An 18,231-nucleotide genomic window follows, 5' to 3' on the forward strand; every position below is an offset into this window, starting at 1 on the left:
TCCTTCCGCCTGCCTAGTTCAGATGTAGCAACAATTCTGTGAAATCAGTTTAGAAAGAATCCTCCCTCCATTCTTGATATCTGATAACCTTGGCAAGTCAGTTTAGGAAGAACTCCACCCCACCCTCCACCCCAAAAAACCACACACAAAATTTTTTAAGTTAAAAAATTTTTTAAATAATTATAAAAAGACAAACAAATGAAGAATGTCCCTACCCTTCATGTCTCCTCTAGTAAATTTCCATCCACCAAGCCCCCATAGGGGAGGAATGTCTTCCTCTACCCTCCCAGAATTGACAGCAGGGCCTATAGAATAAACTGAAAACAGCCAAATTAACAGGAAAAAGGTATACAAATTGACTCATTTTTAGTATTATATGCACAGGGCCATTGCAGGGGGAAAAAATGAATATCCCCCAAAAGCAATAATCTTTGATAGCTGATACCATCTCAACAGGAGAAGGGGTAGGGGGACATATGCTGCTTAGGGGAGAGTAAGTCATTTTTTGGAAAGATGAATGAGCCCTTCGAATAGATGGGAGATGATGGCAGTTCATGACAAAGTTTGTCTGAGGGTGGTGTCAACTTCTGACTTGTAACTTCCTCTTCTGTGATAAGAGCCAACCTTTCCCTGGCTGACCCAACCCCTGGGGAAGGGATTCATGACAGTTCAGTTCCTTTTGGAGGATCTGTCTTTAGGGAGATGAGTGGGACTCAAAGAAATCTGTTTTTCAAGTACCTTCAGCTCAAAATAATATACCAAAGCAGCATATTGCATGTGGCATGTCCTGCACTCCGTCCCCACCCCTACCCACCACTCCGCTCCATGATTATAAATCTCCACCTAATCCTGCTGTATTCAGAGTTGAGCCCAATTTCTTTCTCCTCCTGTGACGGTCTTGACACTTATTACAACAGTCCTAAATGAAGTTCTTTTCTGTTCTCACAAGTGTCAGAATAATTTTTGTCTTTTTAGGGTCGCACCCGTGGCATATGGAGGTTCCCAGGCTAGGGGTCAAATCAGAGCTGCAGCCGCTGGCCTACACCACAGCCACAACAACACCACATCTGAGCCTCACCTGTGACCTATACCACAGCTCATGGCAACACCGGATCTTTAACCCACTGAGTGAGGCCAGGTATCACACCTGCATCCTCATGGATACTAGTCAGATTCATTTCCTACTGAGCCACAAGGGGAACTCCAGAATAATTTTTAACATTAGCAATAATGAATAAAACCAATTTCCATATATTATCCCTGACTCATCAGACACATTTAAAAGATATCTCTCCAAGTTTTAATAAAACTCTTTAAAAATATTTTCGCGTTTTGGGTAACATGAAGGCCGAAAGGCATTTTCCTTCCATATGTGTCCTTTACCCAAATGTTCAGCAATTTTCTAATTTTATGACTATAAGTGATTTCCACTTTCCAGCTCCCATTGATTCCCAAATACACAGAGTAATTTGGATTAGAAATGCCTTAGCTCATTATCCTTTTTTTTTTTTGGTAGAGCTATATTTCATAAACATCCTTCTCAAGAGACAAGCGGGGTATGTTTGTTTCTGCGCATGAAAATGTCATGCCAAACCACATCTTAGTTTCTCAGTGGTTGACTCTATACCAGTTTCATCTCTCTCTCTCTCACCAACTGAGTGCTTAGTAGTGCCTGGAATGTTAGGATTTCAACAAATAAATGCAATTACTATTATTAAGATATGGACTTTAATTTTTCAGCCTCATTTTTGTCTTCATTGCAAAAAAAAAAACTTATTCTGCCTTGCTTTTTGCTTTACCTTTTCTCATTCTCAACAGAATCCTCTCCCTATCTCCAAAAGAAAGAGTGATTTGCAATCCGCAGTTAATGAAACAGATAATATTCTCTATGTTAAAGCATCATGCAAAAGTAGTTCAAGTACACTAGAATTTAATAGATGGGGCACTCTCAACTGTTTATCCAACAGGCTATGTAATGAGGTTTAAAAGAGGAAAAAACATATAATATCACGCACCTTTCTTTTTTTTTTTTCTTTGTTGTTCAGTTATGTGGCTTAATGACCCATCTAACAAATTCACCAGGATCACCAATTTATTTAGCATCTGTCAAGCGCCCAGATTTTGATGAAATCTAACAGTTTTGTGGCCTGCACCTAAAATTTTATTGTATCGGATTTGCCGTCACTTAAGTCTCACAGTTTCAAACAAAGTTGGAGATGACCATTGATTTTTGGGCCTTGGCATTGTCCAGGGCCTTGATAACCCTTTAACAGTTAAAGGAGTACTTTGAGCTGTAACTCACTGGAGTCTAGGATATTATAGTTTTAGGATATTCTTACTTAAACTCTTCTCAATAGTAGCACCAATTGGACGAGGATAATCATTCATCGTAATAAATATTCACCAGAATAAATATTCATCAAAAAAAAATTATGACGCATTCAGGGACTACGATTTGGTACCGCTTTGAAATCCATCTTAGGCTACGGAAACCCGGTGGAAGACTACCTGGTTCAGCAAAGACTTCGAAGAGGCGGGGCTTGGAGGAGGCGGGTCCGGACAACCAAGCGCGAGAATACGCCCCAGCGCATGCGCACCTATGAGCGGGTAACTTCCATTTGTTAGGCAGGGGAGGCAAGTGAGAAACAGTCTACAGTTTTAAATTTCTATTCTCACCCGAAAATGAGATTGTGAACAGGTCCATGAACAATTTGAGAGCGTTAGCCTCTGAGGTTAAGGTTATGGACACTTGCCATATACCCCCTAAATCAAGAGGTGACTTCTCATCTCTTCCCCCGTCCCCTAGGATATTGGTGGTCTAGTCCATTCCACAGACTTTCGAGTCCTTGCAGCGGGTCGGGGATCGAAGGATTGGGCCAATTGCGACTGAAACGTCTTTGGAAAGAGGAAGGGGGTGAGGGGGCATCCTTCTGAGTTCCGCCTCTCTTTTTTCGACGCGGTCGTGGGGAAGGGGAACGTACGAAATACTGCCCTTGAAAGCCAACGGATCACACCTCTCCGTGCAAACTGCCGGGAGGGCGGCGGGAAAAGGGCAAGACGGGAGTGGGTAAAGGGAAGGATCCAGGAAGCCGCGCGGGAGGGCGCGCGCGCGCGCGCCCCTTTTTCAGCAGTGTGGCGGGGTCGCACGCACGCCCGCCTCGGCGGCTGGGCGCGGTTTGCGACAGTGGGGGGAGCGGTGGAGGTGGCGGCGGCAGTGGCAACTTTGCGGCAAGCTCCGGCCGGGCTTGCTTGACGGCGGTGTGGCGGAGGCCCCGCCCTAGGCGGCAGGAACCTGGAGGGAGGCGGAGGAATATGTCCGAGAGGGAAGTGTCGACAGCGCCGGCGGGAACAGACATGCCTGCGGCCAAGAAGCAGAAGCTGAGCAGCGACGAGAACAGCAACCCGGACCTCTCTGGAGACGAGAATGTGAGTGCAGTTCTGAGCAGTTCAGATGGGACTCCGGAGTGAAAGTTTTAAATTCTTTTTAAACTGTAGGCGTGGGGGCGGGCTGGTGGCTGTGGGGGGAGGGAGAGGTGTCACACTCTACTCAGGAAAACGCGGGCGTGGAGGAGAAAATCGAACTTGTTTCTAAGGGGGTTTTGAGCTGAGGCCGAGAGTGAACGGAAACTTGGCGAAGGAGAGTGGTTTAAGAGAGCGAGATGGCAGAGGGTCAGAGGGGTCTGGGTCCTTTTGAGAGGATGGGGAGTGTTCGGGCCTTTGGGAGATTTTGTCCGAGTGCAGAGCTGAGACTCTAGTAGTTTAAAAGGCAAGTTAGAGGCTTTTCTAAGAAAGTTGGAAGGAGGGGCTAGCGTGTTATGGACTTTTAAAATGGAATTTAGGGACCGTGTCACTCTTAGAGCCTTCTGACTGTCCAGGATGGGAGGAGTAGATCTTAGACCTAAGACGTTTAGACGACTCTTTTAAAGGGGCATTTGTGTCTGCTCTTATCTTGTCCATGGATAAGGGGTGCGCCTGACAGTCGGATTCTTCTCAGGAGGAGAATTGAGAGGGTCGTCTACTGACTTGGAGGAGGAAACGATCCTTGAGGAAGGAATGAGAAGGGAGTTACTCTCTTTTAAGTTTTCACTAAGATAAAGGGGACGACCCCTGGAAGATTTTAGGCCAACTGCGGTTAGATCCTTTTAAGTAGGGGCTCATGGCCTCGCATGTGCAAGGTATTTTGGAATTAGATTTTTTTTTTTAAACTCTAAAGTGGATCTTGGTAATACTCTAGTCCGTCCCAACAGTTGACCCCATTGTATTTAGGTGAGACTCCGGTAACAACCGAATCGACGTTAATTTTCAGCTTCAGGTTTTAAGTGTATATCCATTAAGGTCAGCAAAATGTCTTGACTTAAAGACGGTACTCTAAAATGTGAACCTTCCGGGGAAAAACATCTGATCATCTTTTTAAAAATCTTCAAAATATTGTAGAAGGGTGGATTAAGTTCTTCGTTTTCTCAGTTTGGCCAGTTTTTAAGGATAAATGTTATTTCTTATACACCCAGTTCCTAAATTCTACATCATTACCTCATCGACTGAAGCATATATATGGTACGGTGTCACGACCAAAATTTTCACTGAACAGATGGGAAAGAATCCTTTTTGCAAATAGAAGAAAGATATTTGGGGATTTGGACTTGAAGTTTCTGGAAGGCTTAGGTGCTGAATGTTACTTTAAATCTGTTTTTGTTTCCTGTTTGTGCTTCCCAGTCTTAGGTATTGGGACCTAACATTTTGACCCTCTTCATTCCATCCCATGGAGCCTGTTTTATTTTCATCTTTTCTTAAATTTTTCTAGGCAGACTAGGTTAGTGACTAGAAGCACAACTGGATCCAAGTGTTAGATTACAACCCCCTGTCTACTACTTACTGGTTGCTTGACCTTGAGCAAGATATTTGACCTAGTTGCCTCACATTCTTGAAAATGGGGATAATAACAGTGTTGATTTCATGGGGTATTTGTGAGGATAAATGAGATAATATAGGTAAAGTATTTTTTTAAAAGAGTGCCTGCCCCCTAATAAGTACTGTACAAGTGTTTTTAATTACTATTACTTATTTTGTAATCATATAGTCTGGACTTAGCTTTCTGGTCCTTAGGCATATTCATCAGGCAGAAATGTAATGAAAATGTCAGTAACCTATTTAGACTGAGGAAAATTTCAGGGCACCAAAAACATTGAAAGAATATTTTCTTTTTACAGACCCTAAAGAGGAGTATATTTTTTGATGTATACTAAAACTATTTAGAAGTAGATGATTGGATTAAGCTTTTGTGTTTTGAATAGGGACTTTTAACCTTTTTTGTGCTTTGGACACGGTAATGAATCCTATGAAACCATCTCAGAATAGTATTTTCAGATGTATAGAATACAATATATAAGGTTACAAACACAATTAATAATAAAATTATTTTAAAAGTTACAAAATTTTTAAACCCATTTAAGATTTGTTTTAATGAAGTGCTTTAATACAAAGTGCTTCTTTATTAGCACATTAGGTAATTAGATCTCGCAGTGGCTCTGATAGCAGTGATGGGCATGGACAGTTTTTGAGATCTGTAACAACTGTAATGTGATATAAAAACACCTGACTGCCATTGGCGAGAAAGTCACGGCTAAAGTAACATTAGCATGTATGCTGTCTGCATTATAATAAAAGGAAGTAACAGATTTCAGTTAAAGATGATGAACATTTAAGATGCAGTTTTAAATTTATTTATATATTTATTTACTTAAGTCCACAGGCCCTCTAAATTCCATCCCGGGGACCCAGGTCTAGGCCATAGGTTAGGAAAAGCACTAATGGAAGGGAGAAGTCTGTATTAAAAAAAAAAAAAAAGAAGAAGAGTTCAGAGAAAAGCTAACAAGGGCATTGGTTTTACTCTTGAGGGAGCTCAGTAATGACAAGAAGGCCAAAACCCAAACGGGGAAAGAATGTGGTGTTTTCAAGTTGGAGTTAAGGTACTCTGAGCAGCTGTTACTGTTAGTAAATCAAAGAACTGAAAGGACATTAAAATTTTTGTAATTGAGGCATAACTGATAACATTATATTATTAGTTTCAGGTGTACAACACAATGATTTGATATTTGTACACATTGCAAAATTATCAGCACAGTGTCTAGTTAACATTCAACCTATTTTAGATTTATCGTGTATGTATCTGCCATTTTACTAACTTTTTTGTATGACTGTAGAGTAGTTAGCGTTTTGAAGAGTACTAGTTGTTCCCTGGTAGTAAGATAAAAAGGCTAGATCTGGAGACTTGCCTTTGGCTTAAGTAACCTGTGGCAAGATTGTCAGACAATGACTGTCTCTCTTTCCTTGGTGAGCATGTAAAGATGGTGGTACCATATCTGTTGCATGGTACCATTCCATACTTTGAGGAGGGGCCTCAGTGGAAGTCAGCTTGTATGTATATTAGACTCTCAGCAAAGGCTTGAATTTAACTTAAAGATTAAATGAAAGCATTTTGACTGTATTGAATTTCCATTTGATTCCATCTCTTGATTTGCCTATTTGAGGAGACTGGTAAATCAAGTGATCAAAAGTTTAAAATATATATGTGTGTGTGTGTGTGTGTGTGTAGCACTGGGAACTGTATCTAGTCACTTATGATGGAGCATGATAATGTGAGAAAAAAAGAATGTACACATGTATGTGTAACTGGGTCACCTTGCTGTACAATAGAAAATTGACAACACTGTAAACCAACTGTAATGAAAAAATAAAAATCATTATTAAAAAAAGACATATGACCAAAAAAAAAAAAAAAAAGGAGTTCCCATCATGGCGCAGTGGTTAATGAATCCGACTAGGAACCATGAGGTTGCGGGTTCGATTCCTGGCCTTGCTCAGTGGGTTAATGATCTGGCATTGCCGTGAGCTGTGGTGTAGGTCCCAGAGATGGCTCAGATCCCGCATTGCTGTGGTTCTGGCGTAGGCTGGCAGCTACAGCTCCGATTAGACCCCTAGCCTGGGAACCTCCATATGCTGCGGGAGTAGCCCAAGAAATGGCAAAAAGACCAAAAAAAAAAAAAAAAAAGGCATAGCAAGAGATATACCTTCTCAGCAGCAAAAATAAGATAAAATATATATATTTACACACATTATTAAAAATCGTTAACATTGTGTGACTTCATGATTAGCAGTTGAATTTTTAGCCAGAATGGAAAGAAGCTGGTGAATAAATGTCTAACCATTTTATTATTTCATTCGTATAGTGATAAAAGGTAATTTTCAGAAACATTTCATTTTACTCATGTGAGGGAACTGGGCAAGTGTAAGTCAGACAGTAAAAATGTATATAGATTAAAAGAATGTAGAGATGAAGTTGCAAATGGAGGCAAAAGTTTTCTTCAAAGTGGAAGGAAAGACATTTTGAATCTCTGCCTTTGGATTATCCACAGCATAAGGGATAGAAGGTCTGAGATAGGTCGTTTAAAAGCAATGAAGAGGGGTGGAGCCTAATAACATGGAAGAGTGTGCTGTAGATATGCGGTTTTCCATTGAAACACAAAATTACTTCTCTATTTTCTATACTAGGTTGGGTTTTTTTTTTTGTTTTGTTTCCTTCGTTTGTTTTGTTTTGTTTTGTTTTTGGCCATGCCTGCAACATGCAGATGTTCCTTAGCCAGGGATTGAATCCTCGCCACAGCAGTGACCCAAGCCTCAGCAGTGACAACACTGGGTCCTTAACCTGCCTGGCTTCTAGGGAACTCTGAAGTTTTACACTAGGTTTTAGCTATGTAAGTACAACTGAAAGGTAGGGAGAAATAGAGATTAAAAACACTTTCAACCTAGGAAGTGAACTTTGAAGTTTTACATTTTCTATATCTGCAAAGGCTGATTATATTTACATTAAATTACAGTACAGGTATTGAGTACTACTGTGTGCCATCTATCCACTTCATTCTGTTCTTTCACTTTAGATAATCAGTATATTCTAGAATAGTGTGTGTGTGTGTGTGTGTGTGTGTGTGTGTGTGTGTGTTGGCTGCACCTGTGGCACATTGAAGTTCCTGGGCCAGGGATTGAACCCAGTGACAATGCCATATCCTTAACCCATTGAGCCACCAGGGAACTCCTTGTGTGTATGTGTGTGTGTTTTGTTTTTTGTTTTTGTTTATTTAAACCATTTCATTTTGCCTTTTCGTTGTTGTTCTTTTTTGGGCTGCACCCGCAGCATATGGAAGTTCCCAGGCTAGGGGTTGAATTGGAGCTACAGCTCCCAGCCTATGCTACAGCCACAGCAACGCAGGATCTGAGCTGCATCTATGACCTACACCACAGCTCACAGCAACGCTGGATCCTTAACCCACTGAGCAAGGCCAGGGATCAAACCCATAACCTCATGGTTACTAGTTGGATTTGTTTCCACTGCGTCACAATGAGAATTCCTTATTTTGTCATTTTGGTAGGACCCATTTGAAATTTTGAAAACAACTCCTAAAAACAACTATAGAATACCTTATTGTTTTTCTTTTGTCTTTTTTTTTTTGTTGTTGTTGTTGTTGTTGTTGTTGCTATTTCTTGGGCCGCTCCCGCGGCATATGGAGGTTCCCAGGCCAGGGGTTGAATCGGAGCTGTAGCCACCAGCCTACGCCAGAGCCACAGCAGCACGGGATCCGAGCCGCGTCTGCAACCTACACCACAGCTCACGGCAACGCCAGATCGTTAACCCACTGAGCAAGGGCAGGGACCGAACCCGCAACCTCATGGTTCCTAGTCGGATTCGTTAACCACTGCGCCATGACGGGAACTCCCCTTATTGTTTTTCAAGTGAATTAATGTGAAATTTTTATATAGTTTTTGATACTCTAATTTTTAACCTTCTATTATATCATAAAACTAGCTTTAGGAAGCAATAATTTAAAAATAGCCCCTAAGGCAGTGGTTCCTAGACTGTGTCCTCATAGATGTTAATAGACACTCCTTGAAAAAAGCTTTCTTTGGATTGAATTTAGTAGCTACTGCCCTAGGGGTGATAGGTTTAAATAAATCTCTATTCTAAAGAACACTTTGGAATGTGTAATCAGTAGAGGTAGAGAAATAGTCTTCTGAGAGTAGAGGGCCATTAATATATCTTTTGGACTAGAGATAGGGTGTAGATTAGGTGAATTTTTAGGGTTTCCTGTAGTTATTTCTACCTTGGAAGGATTTTACTTTATAGTGAGTTTCTGGAGACCTAATATATGAGTATTGTTATTTTAGAGCTATGAGTCACATTTTACTTGTAAATAGCACAGAATATGTAGAAGTTAAAATTCTAAGTGCTTTCGATGTTATAAATAAGCAGAATTTGAATGATAACAGGATTTTCAGAAATGGCATCTAAAGTAGGAAGCACTAACACTGACTCCAGCCTCAAAGGCCGCACATTCCCATGCTCCAGACTGAGCAGCAGTCAGATAAATTATGAAGACATATAGGTCAGTCACATATAGGGGTCACAGCTTTAGTTTTGAATCCCAGCAACCCTAACCTGCAAGGCACCACTTAGGCTCCCTAAGCAGCACTTCCTCAACTATGTATCCTACGAAGCGCAGTAAAGATGAAGAGAGGCAGTGTAGTAATGTGGCCGACACAGACCAGTGCCTTGTTATTTAAAGGCAGTATTATTCTTACTGATTCTATTATCGTCATTATGATTAGCTTTTTTGTTTATACTTTGGCTGAATTATTAAATATCCGCAAATACTTTGGCTGGTTTGCATTTTATTCTTATTTGGAGATGGGAATAAATGTTTTTATTTCTTGCAGAATTTATTAATTTTTTTAGGTCAGTCAGCAGCTACCCAATACGAAGTCATTTGCTCCTAAGTACAGTATTTCTGTTTCATAGAATTTTTTTCTAATTTTCCATTTATAGGATGATGCTGTCAGTATAGAAAGTGGTACAAACACTGAACGCCCTGATACACCTACAAATACGCCAAACGCGCCTGGAAGGAAAAGTTGGGGAAAGGGAAAATGGAAGTCAAAGAAATGCAAATATTCTTTCAAATGTGTAAATAGTCTCAAGGTATGTGCAGAAAGACATAGTCTCTGGGTTAAATGCTGGGCTCCAGCTTCCTTCCTTCCTGCACCCATGGCATATGGAGGTTCCCAGGCTAGGGGTTGAATTGGAGCTGTAGCCGCTGGCCTATGCCACAGCCACAGCAACTTGGGATCCAAGCCGCGTCTGCGACCTACACCACAGCTTATGGCAGTGCTGGTTCCTTAACCCACTGAGCATGGTCAGGGATCAAACCTGCCTCCTCATAGATACTAGTCAGATTCATTTCCTCTGAGCCATGACAGGAGTGCCCAGCATTATTTCTTTTTTTTTTGGCTTTTTAGGGCCGCACCCGGGCATATGGAGGTTCCCAGGCTAGGGGTCTAATCGGAGCTATTGCTGTTGGCCTACGCCAGAGCCACAGCAATGCCTTAGTGGTAAACATTTTATGCTCAAGATACTCTGTCAAATTAAAAATATTTTAAAATTATTAATACTTTGAAGAGTTTTTTGGTAGGACAAATTGCATAGTTATCATAGTCCATTCTGCATTTGTTTAGCTTTTGTTTGTTGTTTTAAATTAAATGGATAATACCTAGTATTGTAGTCTGGTTTTTCTTTATTGTTCTTATTCAAATAAAAGATTTTGGAAAATATTACTCTTCATATTTTGGTAAAATTTAAAAGCATAAGCCACTTCCTGGTACCTGTTACTAAAAAGAACTGAATGTGACTCATTAACTTTGAGTTAACATAAATTGAAACAGATGTCTTGCTTGGCGTAGTCTTTTAAAATTTACTCTTTTATTTATAATTGTTTTCAAAGAAAAAGATATAAATTAAAATTTCCTGTTTTTAAATTGTGGGTATATTTTTCCTTTGCTGAACAAAAATATGCATTATAGTATCTTATACATAAGTTCGATTCTTTTTGAAATATCTAAATATACTTTTAGGTAAAGTTGTTGGAAAGCATAAAAAGCTATAGCTGTACAGAAATTATTTGTGTTAGCAAAATTCATTGTTCAGTGTGTCAAATTATACTTTTTTTTCTTTTTAGGGCCACACTTGTGGCATATGGCAGTTCCCAGGCTAAGGGTCAAATTGGAGCTGCAGCTGCCAGCCTATGCCACAGCAGTGCCAGATCCCAGCCACGTCTGTGACCTGCATCATCAATGCCAGATCCTTAACCTACTGAGCAAGGCCAGGGATCGTACCACCTCCTCATGGATGCTGGTTAGGTTCTTAACCCATTGAGCCACTACAGGAACTCCCTCAAATTATACTCTTAAAAGGAGGAAAGTTAATCTCAGTGGTTTTTTGGTTTTTTTTTTGTTTTGTTTTGTTTTTTTTTTTGGTTAGGCAAAGCGTCCATTATAGTTTCATGTTAATATTTAGGTATATTAACCTATTTTTTACGTAGTAAAAATGGAATGTGGTTTTGATTGCCATTTAAATATTCTGATTAAATATTTCCAAAGCCTAAAAGCTGTGGCTTTTTAAAGGATAAGAAGTGAAAGTTGTTAATATTTAAAAGTGAAAACAATGCCTTAAGATGAACATGGAAGGTACTATTAAACGCCAGGAGATTGCCAGTTAAATCCCAAGGCTGAAAAATAAATAACTTTGTGAAGAAAACTTAATATTTGTTTTTTATGTACTTCCTTATAGCCTCCTGGTAACTGTGAAATTATACTCCACTCTCAGCTGATCTCCAGTGTTCATTATAAAACTTTTTGGGATGTTTTTCTTTTAGGACCCAAACTCAAGTTTCTTTAAAATTGTTTCTATAGGACTAATAGAAAGCAATGATTTGGGTTTTTTTGTTTTGTTTTGTTTTGTTTTGTCTTTTTCCCTTTTCTCGGGCCGCTTCCGCAGCATATGAAGGTTTCCAGGCTAGGGGTCTAGTCGGAGCTGTAGCTGTCGGCCTATGCCAGAGCCACAGCAACTTGGGATCCGAGCCACATCTTTGACCTACACCACAGCTCACGACAACGCCAGATCATTAACTGGCTGAGCAAAGCCAGGGTTCGAACCCGCAACCTCATGGTTTCTAGTTGGATTCATTAACCACTGAGCCACGATGGGAACTCCAAGAAGGCAGTGATTTGAATGGAGTCTCATATGCTTCGTTTTACAAGGAAGAATTAACCCTAATGAAGTTTAATGAGTACTGGAGAAACTGCATTAACTCTTGAGTTATTTGTTATTTCAGAAAAATTAATTCTGTCCTTAGGTCCTAAGAGATAAAATGCATCTACCACAATTACCCATTTTATTTTGATTCAGAATACAGTTGGGTTTAACAAAATAGAAGGCAACTGTCAAAGTATTTCACTGATAAGTACTTGTTACCTAACCTCTGATTTACGTCTTAGTTATAAAACTTTATCATGCACAGATATTTTAAAATGTGAAAACTAGACTAACAGATACTAAGTATCAGAAGTCAATTTATGTATGATATGCAAAGTACAGGCTTGCATTTTGGAAAGTTATAAAGGAGGATGGTCAGTTTACTACCATTTTTTTGGTTTCTAAAATATATTTTTCTTATTTTTTGGTTATTTTATAGGAAGATCATAATCAACCATTGTTCGGAGTTCAATTTAACTGGCACAGTAAAGAAGGAGATCCATTAGTGTTTGCAACTGTAGGAAGCAACAGAGTGAGTGTTAAGGGGTCTGTTGGCATTTGGCTTATCAGACTCAATTGTTAATATAAATTGAAGTGTAATGATTTGGAACTAAACTTTATTTTGTCCTCAAAAGTAGTTTGTTTTGAGTGGCTGAAAAACATGACTTAGCTTTTTGGAAGTGATTTTAATAGTTGTTTGTCAGATTGGGTAAGAAGTCTGATTTCTTAAAAATAATAAATGTAATTAGTTGTTCTCTATAAATGCAAAACATAAATCCAGTGGATTTATATAATAGCTATTAAAATATTTTAATTATTTGCAATAAACATTTATTTTGAATTATTTTTATTTAAGTAAGCCAGAGCATCTTAAACTGAAAGAAGTGCATAGAAAAAACTATGGTGGGCACGTTTTGATATAAACCATTATTTAACTTTTCAGTTAAACCTGGGGCTGAAAAAGTGGATTGCAAAGACATATTTATTCATTTCCATCCACTTCTAAATAAGTGGGCAAAAGGAAGATTCCCTCGTGCTTACCAGGGAGTCTCGAAAGAGTTTTCGGTTAAATTGAAATCACCTTGGAAAAATTGTCTTCCTAAGTCTGTATTAGCTTACATTCTGGTTATTCATTAATACTGTACTAGGAGTTAGGAGGAATAACAGAGAAATAGATTGCCGTATTTGGAAAAAGAAAGATGGAGGAAACTAATTGGTATGTGGTGACAATAAACAGTCATTTTCTCTACCTTAAGCCTAAGAGGGGGAAGAGAAGGTTAATCTGAGAGGTGTTCTGTAAGTTTTTTTATTTTATTTTTTGCTTTTTAGGGCCGCACCCTTGGCATGTGGAGGTTCCCAGGCTAGGATGTCTAATCGGAGCTACAGCTGCCAGCCTACACCAGAGCCACAGCAACGCGGGATCCGAGCCGCGTCTGCAACCTACACTACAGCTCATGGCAATGCCAGAAGCTTAACCCACTGATTGAGGCCAGGGATCAAACTCACAACCTCATGGTTCCTAGTCAGATTTGTTTCCGCTGCGCCATGACGGGAACGCCTATAAGTTATTTTAAGTGAGTAAAATTAAATTTTATACTTCTTTAGTAATTGCGCTAAGCTTCTTAAATAAAAATACCATGATTTTTAATGGACACTGTTTCCTGTATTTGTTTTCTGTTTCTTAGTATTGGTTTCCTTCTGTTCTCAATCAAAACTAACTTGATAACAAAGAAATTATCAGCTAAGTATTTTTCAAATGTCAGTATATTTCCAAGATTTTTTTTTTCTTTTTTCTTTTTAAAGTTCGAGAATCATACTAACACATATGAATCTGTTCTGGGTTAGAGCCTTCCTAGTCCTGTTTTCTAAAACATGAAATTTGGCTCTAAGTAATTTCCAGAAAGTCTTTTATGAAGTTTTAATTATATTTAAAGCTCTGGTGCTTTTACTAGGTTGTTGAAATTCTGAAAGTTTGAAACTTACTTCTGAGGTTAATAACCTGGGATAACAGCTCTTTTTGGTGTGATGTAAGTTGTGATATGTAGCTTGAAAACAATTCAGAGGGAAAGTGACATAGTTTGAAGAAAAGATTAGAGATTATTTTTTCCAAATATTGGGAACGTAATCCATTAATTTGAATCCACTCTATTGCTATGGCTGTGGCATAGGCCAACAGCTGTAGCTCCGATTAGACATCCTAGCCTGGGAACCTCCATAGGCCAACTCCCTTTTATTGAGAGTTCCCTGGTGGCACAGCTAGTTAAGGATCCGGCGTTGTCACTGCTGTTGTGCAAGTTCAGTCTCTGGCCTGGGAACTTGTGTATGCCGTGGGCACAGTTGCCCCCCCCACATCAAAAAAAAGGCATCACTATAAGCCTAAGATTGTGCCTTACTAATTTCACCATGGTATTAGTATAATTAGAATTAGTATAATTTGTGCTCCCTTATGCTTATTGTAATGGTCCAGGCTGTCTAACAAAAAGAATTCCTGTTCTCATTCAAATGACATTGAATTATAGTTTATTGAATTATTAAAAGGTCTGCTGTTTGGATTTCTTTTTTTTTAAAAAAAAGTAAAATAATCTCTAAAGACACAACCTGCTTAGCATCCATATAAGGAATTTTTTTAGAATATTAATATAGAGATTATCTTATTGATTCAATAGGTGATAGATTTAAAGTTTCTTTATAGAGTTCTTATAGACTCATATTAAAATCAATAATGGGGTTATTGCTGACATTACTAAGCTGTAAGAAAAATGGAAAGGGATTTATAAAAATTTAGTATTACAGAGTTAGCCCTCTGTATCTGTGGGTTCCACATCCATGGATGATTCAACCACCTGTGGATCACAATTATTTGGAAAAGAAAATTCCAGAAAGTTGCAAAAAGCAAAGCTTGAATTTGCTCTATACTGGTAACTGTTTATATAATATCTATATTATGTTAGATATAGTGGTCTAGAGGTGATTTAAAGTACATGGGAGAATGTGTATGGGTTATATGCAAATACTAGGCCATTTTATATAAGAGACTCGAGCATCTCTGGATTTTCATATCTGTGAGGAGTTCTGGAACCAGTCCCCTGCAGATACCAAGGGACATCTGTACATAATTGAATAGAATGTATATTCACTAATTTTAGAGTATGTGACAAATGAAAAGCATCACTGTACATCAGAAAGTTAATATTTGATGAACAGTGTCCATGAAAAAATTCTTATTAGGCAAATTTTAGATTTTCTTATATGTAATTAATAAATGCTTTAAAATTACCCAAAGACTTTAAGAACTTAAAAGAGGATAAATCACAATTTTAGTAAGTAGTTACACTTTACTGCGAGGTATTCACCTTTATTTACTTTGAAGAGTTGATGCAATTATATGGATGAGAGATACAATTTTAACAGTGGAAATAGAAACCATTACTACTAAAATATTTAGTATACTTTGGAAAATATGTAATACATTAGGCTTTATATAGCTTCCTTAAGTTTAAAGGAGCTATTTTATTTTTTATTTTCATTTTTAAAATTTTTCATTTACGGCTGCACCTGTGACATATGGAAGTTCCTAGGCCAGGGACTGAATCCAAGCCACAGCTGCAGCAATGCCAGATCTAATGGAGCTATTTTAAAGCAGTAGCTTCTGTAACATCTTTGAGATAAAGTTATGGCTAAAATACATTCAAAAGCTGAAGAATGTGCTCCTATATTTGAGATAAAATTGACTGTGTTTTTGTTTTCATTAGGTTACCTTATATGAATGTCACTCACAAGGAGAAATCCGGTTGTTGCAATCTTACGTGGATGCTGATGTATCCTTTCTTGGGTTTTCAACATCATTGGCTAAAGAAATTGACTCTCAATAAATACACTGAAACTTCTGTTAAATTAATTAGTCCCTTAAAGTTATGTTGTCATTTCTTAACTTTAACCAGTGCTGTACCTTCAGTGTCACCCAAGAGATTCCTGGTTTCAGTTTTCCTGATTTCCTAGAAATCCATTGTAGGCTGGGAATGAGGGAGGACACGGCAGGTGGCTAGAGATGAGCATTGGAAATCCAGTGATGGAAGATGCTAGCAAAGGGTAGCTGAAACTTCCTGTTTTTTTGACCTTGCTTAGAATTTTTTCATTTCAGGGCAGTTACATTGATGAACTTTGGTTGATTGGAAGCTGTGACTGGCAGTATCAACATATCAACAAAGCCTACAGGGAGAAAATAAACATGCAGTTTGTTCAGGAAATAAAACACTGCAAAACACGGGTTTATAAAGAAAAAGCTTTAAACAACCAGAGGGTACAGCAGTTAAAGCATGTAGTAAGATTTCTTGCAGATCTGTTTGAAAAACCTAGCAAATGAGAAAAAGCAAAGACATTCATTCTTCCCTAGGTGATAGGAAAGAAGTGGCCCATAGCCATACTGGGAAGGTCTCACACAGGAAAAGATAGAAAAGTGAAGAGTTATTTTTATCTAGAGGCAGACAGAAGTATCTGGATAGAGTCAGGTTCAGCAAATTACAGCCTGTGGAGCTGGCCACCTGTTTTTGTAAATAAATTTTTATTGTGACACAATCATTGCCATTCCTTTACGTATTGTCTGTGGCTGCTTTCAAAAGACAGAGGTAAATAGTGATGTGAACAGCAAAATAGTAATCAAAATTCAGCAGAAGTACTGAGTTTGTTTACTTGGTATAGATTTTAGACCTAAAATCTTCATTATTTAAATCTGATAGTATAAAGAAAAATGAGAACTTCTTTGTCAAAAACTGTAGCAGTTCTTTAGGGGTTTCCATGTGTGGTATTGTGATGGTAGATGTGTTTTTCAACAAGTTATATTTCTTAACTGGCATTTCTTAGGCTGATGAAAACTTTTATACTTGTGCATGGACATATGATAGCAATACAAGCCATCCTCTGCTGGCTGTAGCTGGATCCAGAGGCATAATTAGAATAATTAATCCCATAACAATGCAATGCATAAAGGTGGGTTTTCTTGTTAAATTGTAGATCTGCTTTTTTTATTTTTTGACCTCACACTTAGGAAAACTTGTCTTGTTGAATTTAAAACAGTCAGTGTCCAGTTTCTAATTGGATTTGTCCTTTGCCCATTGCTTTTTTTTTTTTTTTTTTTGCCATTTCTTGGGCTGCTCCCGTGGCATATGGAGGTTCCCAGGCTAGGGGTCCAATTGGAGCTGTAGCTGCCAGCCTATTGCCAGAGCCACAACAACGCGGGATCCAAGCCCACGTCTGTGACCTACACCACAGCTCACGGCAGTCCACTGAGCAAGGCCAGAGATTGAACCTGCAACCTCATGGTTCTGAGTCAGATTCGTTAACCACTGAGCCGCGACGGGAACTCCCGCCCATTGCTTCTTGACATTTGGGTCATGCACGTTAAGAGATAAATAAGAAAACTTTATCACTATTTTATCACTGTTTTCTTTTAAAATCATTTTGCCTTGCTTTATTCCGAGGACCTCTAAATGAACAATAACAAAAGCGAGCTCACTTTCCAAGTCAAGGTCATATTTTAAAGAACTGAAAAGTGAAGCTTTGGAAGTTGATAGAAGAAGAAATTTTACAAATTGCTTTAACTCTGGGGGCACATTAGAATCACCTAAGAATCTTTTAAATCCTTTCTGTGGCTGAGAATATCTGCCACAATGGGACTTTGAGTATCTTCTTTTTTTTCCTTCAAGTTGGGTGATTTTAATATGCACCCATGGTTGAGAACCAGTACTTTTAAGTGAAACCATTTTTCCATTCTTTTAAGATTAGTGATTAAAGAACTTAACTGATTTTTGTATGAAAGTTGAAATGTTTTAAATGTATTTGTAGCACTATGTTGGCCATGGAAATGCTATCAATGAGCTGAAATTCCATCCAAGAGATCCAAATCTTCTTCTGTCAGTAAGTAAAGGTAAGAAGAAGCAAATGTTTCTTTAGTTCTATTTACTTGAGAGTGAGAGGTTTTTGTTTGTTTTTTGTTTTTTGTTTTTGCGGGGGGTGGGGGGTAAGCTGTTCTAAGGAAAAAAAGCTAAATTTAAAAAGAGCTAAGTTTTAGAAAAACCTTAGGCTACATTAGCAACCCC

The 18,231-nt window shown here is 38.6% G+C and overlaps 2 protein-coding genes across 11 annotated transcripts in view; one reads left to right on the forward strand and one right to left on the reverse strand.

The window, feature by feature from the left end:
* LOC106504836 (uncharacterized) overlaps nucleotides 1–18,231 on the reverse strand; it is a 172,075-nt gene that overhangs the window by 112,035 nt on the left and 41,809 nt on the right. For 3 of the 7 annotated variants that reach the window (XM_084975616.1, XM_084975611.1, XM_084975618.1), the window contains exon 1: nucleotides 2,509–2,565. The gene's annotated coding sequence lies outside the window, so the exon portion shown is untranslated. Of the gene's footprint in view, nucleotides 1–2,015; nucleotides 2,566–16,085; nucleotides 16,346–18,231 lie in introns of those variants that run through there. The other 4 variants (XM_084975615.1, XM_084975612.1, XM_084975614.1 and 1 more) reach the window with 3 other exon arrangements.
* The window catches only part of EED (embryonic ectoderm development), a 34,885-nt gene continuing 19,484 nt past the window's right edge, over nucleotides 2,831–18,231 (forward strand). For 2 of the 4 annotated variants that reach the window (XM_003482581.5, XM_003129733.7), the window contains exons 1-6: nucleotides 2,831–3,426; nucleotides 9,875–10,027; nucleotides 12,576–12,668; nucleotides 15,889–15,954; nucleotides 16,997–17,122; nucleotides 17,978–18,059. In XM_003482581.5, coding sequence (XP_003482629.1) covers nucleotides 3,313–3,426; nucleotides 9,875–10,027; nucleotides 12,576–12,668; nucleotides 15,889–15,954; nucleotides 16,997–17,122; nucleotides 17,978–18,059 — 634 coding nt within the window. In that variant the 5' untranslated portion in view covers nucleotides 2,831–3,312. Of the gene's footprint in view, nucleotides 3,427–9,874; nucleotides 10,028–12,575; nucleotides 12,669–13,821; nucleotides 15,955–16,996; nucleotides 17,123–17,977; nucleotides 18,060–18,231 lie in introns of all 4 variants that reach the window. The other 2 variants (XM_084975595.1, XM_084975594.1) reach the window with 2 other exon arrangements.

Source organism: Sus scrofa, chromosome 9, assembly GCF_054392235.1.
Source record: "Sus scrofa isolate SSC_HxYL_T2T_F1_AM1 chromosome 9, Sscrofa_HxYL_maternal_Yorkshire_Landrace_v2.0, whole genome shotgun sequence".
Taxonomy (NCBI): Eukaryota; Metazoa; Chordata; class Mammalia; order Artiodactyla; family Suidae; genus Sus; species Sus scrofa.